Raw genomic sequence first — 16,297 nt, forward strand, 5'->3', positions numbered from 1 at the left:
CTGCTCACAGTCATAGTTAATTGGACCAGAATTGGACATCCAACCTCAGAGACAATCATATTTTCTCTCCCTCCCTCTCTTCCCCTCTCTCTCTCTCTCTCTCTCTTTCTCTCTCTCTCTCTCCATCTTTCTCTCTCTCTCTCGACTTCTCTCTCAGAAATCTAGACACAGAAACCTGTCAGCTAGGAAAGCCAAAATGCAAGGTCATTTTGAGCCAGAGCTGAAGTTGCAGCAGAACAGGGGAACAGATAAAAAAATCCCATTTAGAATGAAGCCTGAGAAAAGAGCATGTGTGCAGAGAGAAGCACACATGTGGCCCCAGAAAGAAACAGAACAATGGGGAGAGCTCTATCTCTCATTAGGCCTTGTCGTACTCACTGTCCTTTCCCTGTGAGACTATCCTGTATCATTTTTTAAAACCTCCTTTTTACTAGATTTGGTTTTTTAAAGCATTTCTGTTCCGTTAACCAGATAATTTCTAAGGCAATAAGTGATTTTCCATGTTGGGAAACAAAACCCAGAATTCATATATACAGCACAACCACAACTATGTGCTGTCCCTTCCCACACAAAAACAACAACAATTCCAATTTCAAATCCTTATTCTGCAGAAATCTAACCCCAAAGAAAACGTATGGAAATCTTAATAGTAACTATCTTTGCGTAACAGAATTTGTAGATATATTTTTCTTTCTGATTTCCTGTGTTTTTCCTGTTTTTGAATGAAGGTCTATTACTTCTATAAGAGCCTTCATAATTTGGCCTCTGCAGGCCTCTCTGCCTCACCTCAGCTATTGTCTCCCGTGCTCTCTAAGCTCTGAACATCCTATGTCATATACGGTTTTCCAAATGTGCCATTTATTTTCAGGCTTCTGTGTTCTCATGTAAGTTTTTTAGAAATATCAGAAGAGCTAAGAAACGCCCAAGAGTGGTGTAGATATAAAGATAGGAAAGAGAGAATAAAGAGCGAATATAGGAAGAATGAAGAGTGTAGGGGAAGAGAAAGGAATAGAATAAGAAAGGAAATTTTATAGAGAAGTAGATGATGGATAGATAGATAGATAGGTAGATAGATATGGCTGTATATGCAAGGGTAGGAGATCGTTTGTTAGTTGCTTTGGGGGTCACTCTGGCCTCCCTTGTTATAGGCTGTCTAGCTATTAGTCAGCAATGATACATTGACTAAATGGATTTAGTTTAGTGGTTGTTTTAGTCCGTCTGGGCTGCTATAACAAAATACCATAGACTGGGTGGCTTATAACAAACAGAAATATGTTCTCACAGTTTTGGAGGCTGGACGTCCAAGATCAGGATGCCAGCATGGTAGGGTTCCAGTGAAGGCCCTCTTCTGGGTTGCAGACTGACAACTTATTGCTGTGTCCTCACGTGGCAGACGGGGGTAGGGAGCAATCTGAGCTCTCTTTTATAAGAGCACTAATCCCATTAACAAGGGCTCTGCCCTCATGACCTAATCACCTCGAAAAAATCTACCTAATACCATCACCTTGGGCGTTAAGTTTTCAACATGTGAATTTTGGGGCGATACAAACATTGAATCTATAGCGGTGGTTTCCGACCCCAATTATGTTATAGACTGGAGAATTATCTAAACCCTCCAACAAAGGCTTAAGAAGAAAGGAATAGGAAGGGGGAAGGTGGTAAGGGAGAAAAGAAATTGCAAGAGTCTGAAGAGGGGTGAGTAAAGTGAGCAGGTAAGGAAACAATAGATTTCGTCTAACCATTAATCTAAAAGGGTGTTTCTCAAATGGGGACAAATGGGCCCACATTTGGCAATGTCTGGGGACATTTTTAGTTGCCAAGACTGAGGAGAGGAGACTCCTGGCATCTAATGGGTAGAGGTCAGGGATGCTGCTATACAGCCTATAATGCACAGGACAGCCTCCCACAGCAATGAATTATCCAGGCTGAAATATCAACAGGGGCAAGGTTGAGAAACCTTGGTTGAAAACTATTCCTCCGATTGGAACATGCAGTTTTGAAGTATTCCATGTCCCTATGGGAAGGAATCTGTCATTCCTTAAAGACTCTCAGAGAAAGATTTTCTTGCCTTTCTCCCCAAGCTCACAGCCGTTCCTCCCTTGAGACTATGTGCACTTGGGATTGTTCTATTATCCAAACAAATATCCTGAACCCTAGGGTCAGAGAGCATATACAACTCACCATAATTACCTCCAACATTTACGCTGCTGACCAAATAAGAAATCTTTAAGAAATATGGAGAATAGAAAACATTTTCTACTTTCAATTTTTTAAAATTGCTTTTCAAACTGTACCCCTCATGAACCTGTCATGAGACATAAATCCAAAACCTGAACTACTGATTAAAACTTATACAGTTGGGACTTCCCTGGTGGCGCAGTGGTTAAGAATCTGCCTGCCAATGCAGGGGACATGGGTTCGAGCCCTGGTCCGGGAAGATCCCACATGCCGTGGTGCAACTAAGCCCGTGTGCCACAACTACTGAGCCTGTGCTCTACAGCCCGCGTGCCACAACTACTGAGCCTGCATGCCACAACTACTGAAGCCCGCAAGCCTAGAGCCCGTGCTCCGCAACAAGAGAGGCAACCACAATGAGCAGCCCGCGCACCACAATGAAGAGTAGCCCCCGCTCACCGCAACTAGAGAAAGCTCGCGTGCAGCAACGAAGACCCAATGCAGCCAAAAAAAATAAAATTAAAAAAAAAAAAAAAAAGCACAATATATAATAATCACAACAATTGAAATAACATTAACTCCCCTCAGGTTAGGTCACCTAAGAAACAGTCAAATTCAGCTTTGTGCCATGCTCTAAACTCAGTGATTATATTCCCACTTGAGCATAGAAGAATTTGTGGAAACCACGTCTTCCTTCCACAGAAATATTCTCTCCCTGGTTCCCTGCTGAGCGGATTGAAGAACACAAAGGAGAAAGATTGGTTCACTTTAATTATTCAGGGACAAAACAGAAAGATCAACAAGGTAAGACCAACTTCAAGAGTATAGTGATTTCATGTACTTCTTTGACCTCTAAACATACATCTCCATTTGGCAAATATATTATTAAACCTGAGCCTATTTTCTCTCTGCATTGTTGTCACTACACAGAAAAAAATTATCATGAATTTACACAATGCGATACAGAAGTGGCTGATTGGAACTTAAACCCAAAACAGATTGTATTTTTACCTTTGAATAAGAAACACAAAAATGAAGTTATATTTATTTCACAATTAGAGAATGACAATATGAAAGAAAATATTGAAACTACTTCTGCTTCACAATATGACCCAAGGCAAGATAAATTTCTGCATAAGGTGTTGCATGTTGAATCCTTTCTCTATGAAGGGTTTTGTTCTTAAATTCATTTATTCAGCAAACTCTTACTGAATACCGATTATGTATCAGGCAAAACGGAATCATAGACTAGTCTTGCACTGGCCTAAGACTGCCTTCTTAACTATACTTGCCTGTCATTATCGCTACCCTCTGACACACAGGGATATATAGTGTTTTCCTCATTTCCTCTTGGCTACTGGAAATTCTGAAAGGAATCATGATTTCTCAACTTAAATTTATCTGACTTGTTTGGGGACCTCACCTAGAATTAGTAATCTTGCGATTAATTAGAATCCAACTAACTGGAAAGCTCAATAGAGTTGAGGAGCAAATGACAAGAAGGCAAAAGCCATAGAATAACTGAGTTAGTAAAGCCAGACACGACTTCAAATATCATTTAGCTTTATTCTCTCATTGGACTGTTGAGTAAAATGAAGTTGGGAGAAAGAAAGACACATTATCAGGGCTTCCCTTGTGGCGCAGTGGTTAAGAATCCGCCTGCCAATGCAGGGGACACGGGTTCATGCCCTGGTCCGGGAAGGTCCCACATGCAGTGGAGCAATTAAGCCTGTGTGCCACAACTACTGCGCCTGCGCTCTAGAACCTGCGAGCCACAACTACGGAGCCCGCATGCTGCAACTACTGAGCCCATGCCCTAGAGTCCGTGCTCCGCAACAAGAGAAGCTACCGCAATGAGAAGCCCACACACCACAATGAAGAGTAGCCTCCGCTCGCCACAGCTAGAGAAAGCCCGCGCAGCAATGAAGACCCAACGCAGCCAAAAATAAATAAATAAATAAAAAAGAAAGAGACATTATCAAGGTCACACAACTATTTAGTGGCAGAATTGGACTTGGACTCATGATTTCTAACTCTAAATTCAGTGCTTTTTCAACTACTCACAAGAGGCCATCCAAAATTTACAAAGGATATCCCGGGACTGCTAGACATTTTGTTCTATCTACAATATCTTTCACATCTAGAGTGCTGTACAATAAAAAATCATGTTCAAAATGACAACCCTCACTTACTGTAAGATTTTCAATTATAAAAGTTTAAATTATGATCATTTGGATTAAAATGGAAAGTAGATTCACATTTAAGAATGATTTTCAACAAGAATGGTAATTTTTCAAAAGTTCTATTTAACCTTAAGCTAACCACCAAATCCAATTAACCAGACCCCCAGTTTTCTGGGCGTTTAGGCTCATCAAGATTTTAATATAAATAGAATAAAACCTAGATTATGTCTCCAGGCAGGGAAATTTAACTGAACTATAAATATTCACCAAAAGACAAAAAGGGATGACTTGGGGTTCTTTATATTCCAGAGGCAAATTATTACAGTACAAAGAATATTGGATTGGTTGCATGGAGACTTGCACTCTAGCTCCAAATCTTGTAATAAACTGCCACGGGGAGAAATGAGTAAAATGTCCCAAGACCCAGTTTCTTTATCTTTAAACTGGGCATGATTTCTATTATGTCTACCTCTCAGGGTTGTTAAGAGTTTAAAATGAGATAACGAGTGAAAGGACTTTGGACAGTAGATAATTATACATACATATTTATATATACACATATGCCTACATGTGTGTGCACACACACATGCACATATATACCATATATTACCTAAAATCTGAGTCTTTTGAGTATTACAAATAAGGAAAAGTATTTAGCTACAAGCGTATCTACTAAAAAGCAACCAGCCATGGTGTTATAAAACTAAGTTAATGATACTATTCAGTATGGTAAGTGACAAATTTGAAAGATTTGACTGTCATAGACCAAAAACAACCAATTATTTTAGTTGAAAGGTTGAACGGTGGGGGAAATAGCAGATTGCAAATATTTTATTTGAAAAGAAAATCAATTTACTTAGGAGGCTAATAAAATGCCACAAAAGGAAAGAATCAATGATATCTTGATATTATTTTTATATTGTACTTGATATTTTGATAGTTCAATCGGAAATAGTCATAAGTTAGCATTTATGTTATCAATGAGGCCCTGTGCATACGTCACTATTGAGTATCTTCATCAACAACAGGGGACTGCCTAGAGTTTTGTATGTGCCAGGTGGAGACCAGAAGTCTGAATTATAATCTTGGGTTGGCCAGTAATAGCTGCTTGCCCTTGGAAATGTGACTTATATTTGAAAGTCAACTTTAAATAAGCATGGTATAATACCTCCCTCTAGTAAGAGATTAGCAAAGACAAACTTTTTGCACCTAAGGGATGCATTATTCCCCAAAGGAAGTGTCATTATCAGTTGTATGCCCTTGTTGAGACTTGGCAACCCAGGATGCCTGTACCACTGTGGGATCATGCAGTTTTCCTCAGCATTATGCGATCATCTCTGCAAGTTTCCATATTCTTTACCATTAAGGAAACTTGATCTCTAACTTGGTCTGTAGCTTTCCTTCTGTCAATCACATCACCATCCTGCTGACTACTGGGTACCTCCTTATTAAATGTAGTTCTCCCCTTTTCTTTTTCCTCCTTCCAATTTATAAGGACGTTTTACCCAGATTCAGCTTCTTCTCAATCTACTGTTCCATTTCAAAACAGTACTCTACCTTCTATTTCCATTTTCTTCCCTCTTACCAATTCTTCAAACCCATTGCAGTCTTGCTTCAATTTTACCACTGTACTGAAATTAGCTGCTTAAAAATCAAGAAGCCTGTAATGGACAGAATCAATGATGTTTTCTCATCCACATCCTATTTAATTCCTCTGAGACATTTGGAAATCATGATCACTATCTCCTTGAAATTTTCTTCTCCCTGGTTTTGTTCTATTCTATGATTACTCCTCAATCACCTGTACTGGCTTTCTCTCCTTCATGGACTCCCAAAAAGTGTTTCCACGGTTTGGTTTATTGTCCTCTTCTTACACTAAACTCTCCTATAGGTTTTTCAGTATTTCCTCCATCATTCATGGAAATTCAGTTATTATGTCTACCTATGAAATTCTTAATTATCCACGTCTATCATGAGCTGGCTTCATTACATACTAACTGGTGACCTTGTAGTACATTTTTCAACTTCTATAAACCTCAGTTTAAAAAACCATAAGTTGGAATAAATGTGATAATGGCTTGGCACAATATCTGGCACACAGAAAGCATTCGGCAAGTGGTAGTAGAAAAACGTTTTCCATTTTCCTTCCTTTCCTGGGACACAGATCCATATTTGCAACTATTTATTAGATATTGGACATTTCAAACTGGATGTCCCACATACATGTTTACAAAATAAAACTCACTGCTTCTACAAACTACTGTTTCTGATTTCAGAAATCTACTCCATCAGTAGTTCCTTGCTCAGTTACTCTATCGGTCTATCCATATACCCTATAAAAATTTTGTTGAACTATATAAGCCAAGAACTAAGGAGTCCAAGTAAAAAAAAGCATAGTCCTTCACTCACGTTGCAACGGGGAATAAAGACAAGTAAATGAAATATTTCGAGTGCAAATATACAATGGAATAAGGTCTTCACAGACACATGAACAGGGTGCTATGAGACCATAGATAAGGGGCAATTCTATGAAAGTTGCTGTGGGGAAGTGAAGGCAGGTAAAAGAAGACTTCTAAGAGGTATCTTCGTCCCCTCTCCCCTGTCTCCCATATTACATCTAGCCAGGCCACAATTCCTACAGTATTATTAGTCTCAATATAATTAACGTTTTAGGGTAAAAGCTGTCTCCCCCACTAGAATGTAAACTCCATAAAGACAGAGATTTTGTCTATTTTGTTCTCTGATGTAGCCCCAGCAACTAGAACAGTGGATGGTACATGGTGGGCACTCAATAAGTATTGGTCAAAATTTGTTAAAACTTACCTATGCTAGAATTAATTCCTCATAGTGTTTATAATGAACTGTTTTTCATTAAAAATATTCACATTGTACACATTCTTATACCTTCAGATATCACACCAAAAAAATTAACAGAATGGTGAAGCAGATGTTACTGTTTATTTGCTTATTTGTTTGCCAAAGGGGGCAATTCTTTTTGAGCTTTCCTGTTCTTTAAATGGAATACTCAGTACCACACTTTCACAATTCCTGCAGAGACATTTCAAAGACCTCAGGACTTAACCTGATCTTGTCTTTTGCTTTTAAAGCTACAAACATTTTTGTGTTGTGGAATTAATAAAAAAACAGCTGGATTTTCCCAAAGGGAGATGTTTAGTAGAATGTCTTTGACACACACACACACAGACACACACAAACACACGCACCTCTCTGTAGAAAATAAGGAGAATAATTGACAGGAAAATCATTTTTTGCTACTTCAAATATATTTTATACTTTTAGTAAAATATAACAGACAAGTATCTATTAACTCGACATGGCAATGAAAATATTTATTATGATTAACTGGATAAATAACTTTGTAGTCAATGAAGAACTAGTTTCTCTCTGGATCAAAGCTGGATATTTTTGTTTAAACATACAACCCAGGATAGGGAAGTATATATGATGAGGGAGGGCAAAAAGGTTAGTACAGAGATTCCTCTAAAATGTATTTTTTGTTTGCTATACTTATATATTTCACCGATCAACTCATTTTTTAAAATTCCTTAAAAACATCTGTTTAGATTCACATTTAGATTGCTAAATAAATATTCTCCATATTAAAACCAGATTTCATCTCACCTATAGTGAAATTCCTTTTCTTTATAAAATGAAACACATTATGTTTGCCTATGGTTTTAATTTTCAATTGAAACTATAAATAGTCAATTCAAAAGCATTTAAAAAAATAATACCCACCACCAAAGTGACTAGAGACTGTATCATGATAATCTCTAAAATATTGCTCTTCACTGCCCAAGCGCAATAGACTACTATAGATATATTTTTATTCTCAATATGTAAAATATATTTTAAAGGCTACAGAGTTCTCCTTCATGTAAATTTAACATATTCCACATCCATCATTTGGTGTAGGCTGAAAAGCTTGGTTGATTCCTGTTCATCTGTAGTAAACAGGATTTATAGGTCATAGATTAGTTCTACGAAGTCTTTACTTGTCTTAAAAAGAATCTTTAAATCTGTGGCTGAAGATAGATTTTGCTAACCCCAGTGCTGTTAAAGGATTCAAGCATGCGATATTGTTGGATCTAAGCACTGAATATGTATATTCTGAGCTTGGAAAAAATGATCACTGAATCTATTTTTCCACAGCAAACACCCTAAGGGAAAAAAGAAAACCTACTTATAAATGTTAGGTAGATTTTAGTAGTACTATAAAGTAAAGATAACTACCACTAGAGACCTTACATTTATGGGTTAATATTTAAAGAGTATTAACCCATAGATATTTAAATCACTGCCATCACCACTAATGAATATTTCTTCCAAATGATTCTTATTTCCCCAAGATAGACACTAGCTCTATAAGTCTGGTAACAAGCACTGGTCATGTAGATTTCATTTCTCTTTCCATTCCTTGTCAACATCTCCTCCGCCAATGGCCCTGGCTCTTCTTTTGTAAAAATAACCTGTTGGCTCCTGTTAACTGTCACATTGGCCTAAAGCCACCAAGGGCAGTTAGCCTCATAACAAGCTACAGCCATCTGTCAGAATATGCTAAAAATCAATGAAGATAGTTGCTACCCATTCTTCTGGCCTGACTCCTCCACACAATTCTGATTTGTCGTTGTGAGTTGAAGTGGTGATGTTAATATCAGATCCAAGTTCTCCCTAGTACTGAATATCACAGCAAAATCTTTAAGCAGGATTCATTTTGGTGAAGAGATCAGGGAGTCTACAATAAGCCACTTGGCCAGATGGAGGAAATAGATGCTCCAACACAGATGCTCCAAAAGTGTTCTAAGAGTAAGTGTAGTAAACATGAGTGGTTTCAGCTCCATAGACATCCGCTAGATGTATCCTTTAACTAAAGGTCAACATCTGACAAGTTTTCAACCTCCACTGTTGACAACTCCACCTCCCAGAAGGTAGAGAAAATGATAAGGATATTTGTTTCTCTCACTGACTAAAAAAGAGAAACTGGTGAGTCGAAGGCAATAGAAACCTTTAGAGAAAGCAACCATTTTAGCTGAGAGTTCATAAGTACTTTGTGAAGCAAAATCCTAGACTTTAGGAAAGCAGTTCTCTAAAGTGAAGTAGGTATGATTCCATGCCCGGAGACACTCTAAAAAAGGGAGATGAATTAAGAGTCAGCTGGGGAGCTTTGCTGACTATTGAAACCAGTGTGCCTGTACTGGGTGCTCTCCATCCAGTTTTGATTTCTAAAGAACATGTACTGGAATAAAGGGATGAAAATCAAGGATAAATAAATATAAGAGGGCGTGGTGAAAAAAAATGCCAAGAAGATTCATACCCGAAATGACCCTAAAGGTAGAAAACTACCTGCTAAAGATGACAGAACAGTTTTTAAAAAATACGTTTAGAGCAAGAAGAGCAAGGATAGGATAGACATGCAACTCATGGAATAATATCGAATGACTGTATCTTTTTTGTGAAAAAGAATGATTCTAGACTTAAAAGGGTAGTCAATATCATAACCATAAATTGAAGCCTAAGATAGGCAAGGTGTCCCTAAGAAGGCACTCAACTGTTCTAAATGAATTAAAATTACATTGCAGAGTGGTGAGAGGGCTTGCGGGTTGGATGGCCCAGTCACAGCTGCTGAAGTTTTGGGACTGCGGTATGGGTGACGTATGTCAGAAGACTGGAGACCTTAGTATTGGCTTTGGTTTTGAAAAGGGACAGAAAGCACATGGGGTCCTTAGATTAGGCACGGGACATCATGTTGATTGAGTGCAAAATCCTAAAACAGGTTATTAAAAGGATGATTTGGTAACGCTTAAGAAAAAAGTAGTAACCGTCAGAAGGCAGCATAAATTCTCTAAGAACAAGTCATGTTAGACAAATCTCATTTCATTTCTATTTTTGATATCATTATTGGATTGGCAGATCAGTGAAAATGTAGGCACTCTCTATCTGGATATCAGCAAGGCATTTGACAAGGTCTCTCATGATATGCCTGTGAACAAGATGGAGAAATGTGGGTTGTATGCTAGTAAAAGAATGCTGCCGGATGGATAAATGTCATCCTGCTGGGAGGTTTCCAGTGGCATGCCACCGAGCTCTGACCTTAATATTATCCTATATAACATTTTTATTAATGACTTACATAAAAATGAGGAAAACATACCTAACAAACTTACAGATGATACAGTTATGAGAGCAATAGAATGCAAATATTGGATTGGCCAAAAAGTTCGTTCGGGTTTGCAACCTCTTATGGAAAAACCCGAACGAACTTTCTGGCCAATCCAATACTTTGTATGGCAGAATTAGAATTCAGCTACATATCCACAGGTTAACAAGATGAAATCAAATTAGGCCAAATCAAAGCTCTAAACCTATTTACACCTACATCTTCCCAATCCCAAACACACAATTAAAATACCCACCAACTCTATAGAATAACTAAAATGTGGCTTAGCCTCAGAACTCGTTTAAAAGTTTTAAGAGTTTAGTTACTTAGTGTTTTCGGTGTGTATCAGTAGTGTTATGTGTTCACCAAAAATGCTGATATTGGAGTAGACGGTCTGGCATTAAGAGAAACTTTTAGTTAGAACAGGGGAGACATCTGATTGTTGGTCATAGCACAAATTCCTGAATGAGTCAGTCAAGTTGATTGTCTGCTGAGACTTCCATCTAAGGGACATCAGATCTGCTCCCAGCTCTTGCTCAGGGGCAGCCATAGGTGTCCATGCTGTTGCTTTTTAAATCACATGATCTTTCTCTCCCCTTAGTCTCAACTGACTGAGAGAATAACTGACAGGGCTTGCCAAGAAACTTAAACACTGCCTGGTACAAAAGGGATGAACTGGGCTAATCAAATTCACTCTCTTAGGTTTTTAAACCTAGAGCTAGCAGGAGAATTAGGCAGGTAGCAACGGGACAGGCACTGAAGGGATAAAGTAAGAGGTGTTGGGAGGTATACTTGGAGTCACGTAGTGCAATGAAAACCTGACATTGCTATGAGAAGGTAGAAACTATGTGGTAGACAAAAGAAATATTAAGCTGACAATAAGCTATTGGACAAAGAAAAAGACAGAGAGTGGCAAAACTGCAGAGAACTGCAGAGTCATATTGGTGCCAGAGATCTATAGGCCTTATCCTTCCTTGTGGGTTGACCCAGTATTTCCTGGGTTCCCAGGGAGAGATAACAGTCTCAAAAAGATGTTCTCAATTATTTGAGGCAATTTGAATGACCTCTGCTCCTTTCAACTAAAGAGCCTAATAACCTATACCTGCATTCAACCTTGGCCGTGACACTTCAAGAGCAGTCTGGACAGACTGGAGTATGTTCTAAGGGAAGAGACCAGGATGGAGGATTTGAAACCAGTTAATGTGAAGAGCAAGTGAAGGAACTGAGGAAACATTTAGTAGAGAAGTATCAGCAACAGTGAAGGGCTGTCAGGTGTGAGAGGGTTTTTATTTATTTTGTGAGACCCTAGAACTAGACCTGGGAGGAATGGGAAGAGTTAAGAGGTGGGAGATTTCGGTTCAATAAGACTCTTCCAGTAGTTGTCTGAGATGAAATGGAATGCCTTAGGAATGAGTCCATTCCCTATTTTGGAGATATTTAGGCAGAAGCAGGTAACCGCTTAGTAGGGAGAGCAAGATTACCTTTAAATTCTATAATGCTTTATGATGTATAAGGCACATTCTGTTACACTAGCTTGATCTTCTTAACAATCTGTTGAGACAGGCATTTTTATTTATTTATTTTTTTTTTAAATCGAAGTATAGCTGGCTTACATATCTACTGTTTTATTTATTTATTTTTTGGCCATGCTGTGCAGCAGGCGGGATCTTAGTTCCCCAACCAGGGATCGAACCCATGCCCCGTGCATTGGGAGCGTGGAGTCTTAACCACTGGACTGCCAGGGAAGTCCCGAGACAGGCAATTTTATATTCATGTTTACAGAGCGGTATGTCACACAGCTCATAATTAAGTGCCAGGGTACTCACAGAGTTACCTTCTATTGACTACGTGTGAAATGAACACTGTAAAGGATATATCTGGAAAATGCTTGCTGATCAAGCTGATAGGGTTTCTAGGTTTTTTAAAATTCATCTTTGTGATGTTGAATATATTTTCAAATGTACTAAAAAGGTACTCTCTCTCTGCTCAGTCTCACATGAAAACTTATGTTCTTCTCTGCGTCTTATGAAACTGAGACCAATTAATACATTCCTTGCATAGATACAGAAGGTCCGTGGGTGCAGTTTGTACAAACATGCCTAGATGTACATTTCAAATAAGAATAGTTTTCTCTCCCCATTTGCCTGAGCCCATTCCCCACCCTCCTTCCAGATTTCCTGTTATTTGGCTTCTTAGATGAAAGAAGTGTGTTTGCTTATCAAGATTGCTAGTTAACCAGATTGGCCCACTGCTTTCTTAGCTATCACTAGGCCCTGCAAAGGAATTAAAAGGAGAGTGAGTAAATCACCACCATTAGTGAAAACTCCCTGAAGATATACATTGCTCTCTGCTTCTCTCACTTCATTCACTTCCCTGCCTTTCAATTTAAAAATCAAAAAAAAAGGAACGGTACACAAACCTTATCACTAGCACAGTGATAATTCAGTTATCTTCACCATCGGTGCTGACTGCTATTTTATCTCTTGGGAAAGATTAGAAATACCAGTTTATGAAACTATTTAATCTAGTTAGTGATGGATGATATAGAGTTTCCTGGATTTGGGCCATAGTGCCATCAGTTTGTTGGTGGCGACATATTTCTGATGCTGTGGCTGGCATTTAAGTTAATATGTTGCTAAAGAAAAATAGTCTTATAATGTGAGCTTATTAGTCTTCCCCTTTCCATTCCAATTCTCAGATTTTTGGGATAGAAGTTGATCAGAGTTGACACCAGACATTGCTTATGAAGTGATATATTATACCTACAGTGTTTACACACAGATGTGTTTAGAAAAAGCTTTGGTGGTAGATCTAAAGACGACATATAGAAGACAAGGGAAAGCCCTTCAGTTTAACAAGATAACAGAATACTATGTTTTATTAGTTAATGTTTTTCTACTTTAATAGAAAGTTGTAATTTTTGACTTGAGAGAGTAACTAGAAATGATGAATAATTTCTCAATTAATCGCATCTAGTGCTAAAGTCTATTATGATCAAGGCACCTAGAACTGTGGAGGAGTAGAACTTTAATCACCTGACAAAGATTTGAGGAGAAATCTGGAAACCTACTATATGAAGCAACAGAAAAGCAGAGGCAAACTTTTTGCTCAAAAGATCAAACTTCATCCTAAAGGTAGAATCAAGTTTTTGAAATTACACATGGACTTCCGATGGAGTAAATCCTTTTTAAAAATGTTTGAAGGCAACTTACTTTGTCAAAGAATCTCAAAATAAATAAAATGTAAAATGTAAACTATCGCTGTTCCTGGATTTCTGTTCTGGATTTTCCTGTAATATCGCAGCATCTTAAAACAAGGGACAATTGTCTTTTCCTTCGAGGATACAATGACAGCTTGGGTAATTGCTTGGATTCCTATGTTTTTTGTGGGTGTCCACCACAGGGGTGTTGATGCACCTGTGGTTTCCTCTTTACACGGGCGTCTGCTTTGGTCTGTGGCTGTGCCTGGATCTAGATGGTGTGCCTGTGGAGGGGTCTGCCTTTTTGCCCAGGCATCTGGGTGTGTATCTGTGTATTTGTGGGTCTCTGCAGATGTCTGTGCGTCTCTGCACTCAGTGGAATCATCCTGTGCCAATATTTAAGTTCAGTGGGATCGATAATAGCTCAAGTACCTGGTCTCCAATGGAATGTTGCTATTCAAGACCCAGCTGTTATGCAGATGAACTGAATCCTGTGTACTGGTTGGGGGAGCTGGAGCGGCTGGGCTGGGCTGGCTGCGGGTAGTCATTGATCTCCTCTGGAGAGAGTCAGCCGCAGGGGGTGGCTTCCTGGCGCAGGTGCAGGCGTGCGGAGGCGGCGGCGGCGGCGGGAGGGGTCTGAAGGTGAACTGGTTGTGTGAGCTGCTCTGCATGTCTAAAGACGAGAGAAGAAGAAAAACACAAAATAGACACAGACTCTCTCACTTGGCAGGCAGGAAAACACAGCACGGCAGACTTATCAGGATTTCAGAATAATATAACCTGTGGGGTGGGGGGAGAGTCTGAAGTTCAGTCTACTTGTAAAAATGTCACTTAACTTACAAAAACATGTGCAGCACGCTTATGAAATGTAAAACATTCACAGTTGCATTTACATGTAAATTCTTCAGGGCTATAGCAGCTCAAAAGTAAATGAGGCCGCCTCACACAATTTGTCATCGTTTCTCCTACTGAACAAATAAATCATCAACAAGACACTGAATTACAGAACAGAAGTGAGCCGATTTCCATCGGTTGCAAAAGTCTCACTTCGGAAAATACCAGTGAAAGGGACAAATTTGTTGCAAGGAAAATCATTCGACACTTCAAATAAAAGTATAAGGCCACCTTCTGGCTTTCCTCAGGAAAGGATGCCAGCCTGCTTACATGGGAGCAAATCCATACTTCAGAAAAACAGCTCACAAGTGTGTAACTCAACTGTGTGAGGCTAATCTCTCTGCCAGCCCCCCAACTCAGAGTGCTACTTGTAAAAGGTAGGCTAGAAGGAGTTTGTTCAGATTGTTACACGTATTTCCACGGCCGTGCAAAGCACAGTCCACACTCCACCCCCCTTTGCCACACCTTTCTAGAAGCTCTACCATATTAGCTGCAGCTTAGGCAGCACATAAACTGTTCTTTCTGCCTGTTTGCAGAGGGGGCAGCCTGGAACAGTGGGCCTCAGACTTCTGTTGTTGCTATTGTTTGGTATTTTTCCTCTGTTTTCCTGGCAGGCACACATATACACAGTAAGTTAGAATTTGGCCCATGAGAAATACCCCAATTAAACCTTTTTGAAAAGAAATCACTATTGTAGTTGATAACCACCTCTCTTTCACAGGAGAAACATAGTAGATGTCAAGTGATTTCTTGTAACACCAGCACATTCAAGATGAACTTTGTAGACAGCATGGCTTTGTCCCACCTCCCAAATGACTGAGAGTTGAAAAGCAGAAAAATGCCAGAGGCTTTCGATGCCCAGCAAAGGGCTCAGCTGGTTTGTGCTGAGACTCACTTTGCAGTGGCTGATCACAGAAAAAAAAAAAAAATCACTCTTTTCAACCCTTCCACCTCAAACTTGAATTCTGAAGACACTGGCATCATTTTCGTCTTTTAAAACGATACTAGTGCCCCAAGAGCATGACAAATTCTTGGCTGTGTTTTCTAGTACAGGTGGCTCTCCCTTTAAATAAGCTTGCTGTATGAAGAAAGGAACTGTACAAAAGATAAGGAGTGGTGATCATTCATTTTATACAAAGAATTCCTTTAGAAAGTCAGCTACCCTTGTATATTTAAAAGGAACTAAAATGCTTCATGAATTTTCTAAATCACCCCCATTACTCCAGGCCCAGCCCAAATCCCATATCCACTAAAAATATCATCACAAGTACTTAACATCTCGTTAATTTTTTTAAACCTCTGGGCTCATACTCATAACCATAACCAGAAGCATGCTTTCCATCCTTGGGGCTCAAAGAAGCATTGAATGCTGGAACCCAAAACACCTGGGGAGACTCTAATTTTGTAGATGACAAAACTGATGCCCAGAGAATTGCTTGTCCAGACACTTGGCAAGTTAGTGGCACGGCCAAGATGAGAACTCACACCTCCTGACTCTGGCCAGTACTCCGTTCACTGTCTTGCAGATCTCTGTAATACAAGTTCTCTTTACTTCCTTAAAATACAGAGATACAGATTCCTCCACATTTTCTGGATTCTTCACTTATGACATACCACCTGCACTGCAGTTATTTGCTTCTATGTCTGCTCCCCTCTTAGACCGTTACA

General features: G+C 39.2%; 1 protein-coding gene across 1 annotated transcript in view; it reads right to left on the reverse strand.

The window, feature by feature from the left end:
- Positions 1-16,297, reverse strand: part of TENM1 (teneurin transmembrane protein 1) — a 786,103-nt gene that overhangs the window by 336,077 nt on the left and 433,729 nt on the right. Inside the window, exon 6 of the mRNA XM_036840114.1 lies at positions 14,168-14,408. Coding sequence (XP_036696009.1) covers positions 14,168-14,408 — 241 coding nt within the window. The remainder of the gene's footprint in view (positions 1-14,167; positions 14,409-16,297) is intronic.

This window comes from Balaenoptera musculus, chromosome X (assembly GCF_009873245.2).
Source record: "Balaenoptera musculus isolate JJ_BM4_2016_0621 chromosome X, mBalMus1.pri.v3, whole genome shotgun sequence".
NCBI classification, from domain to species: Eukaryota; Metazoa; Chordata; class Mammalia; order Artiodactyla; family Balaenopteridae; genus Balaenoptera; species Balaenoptera musculus.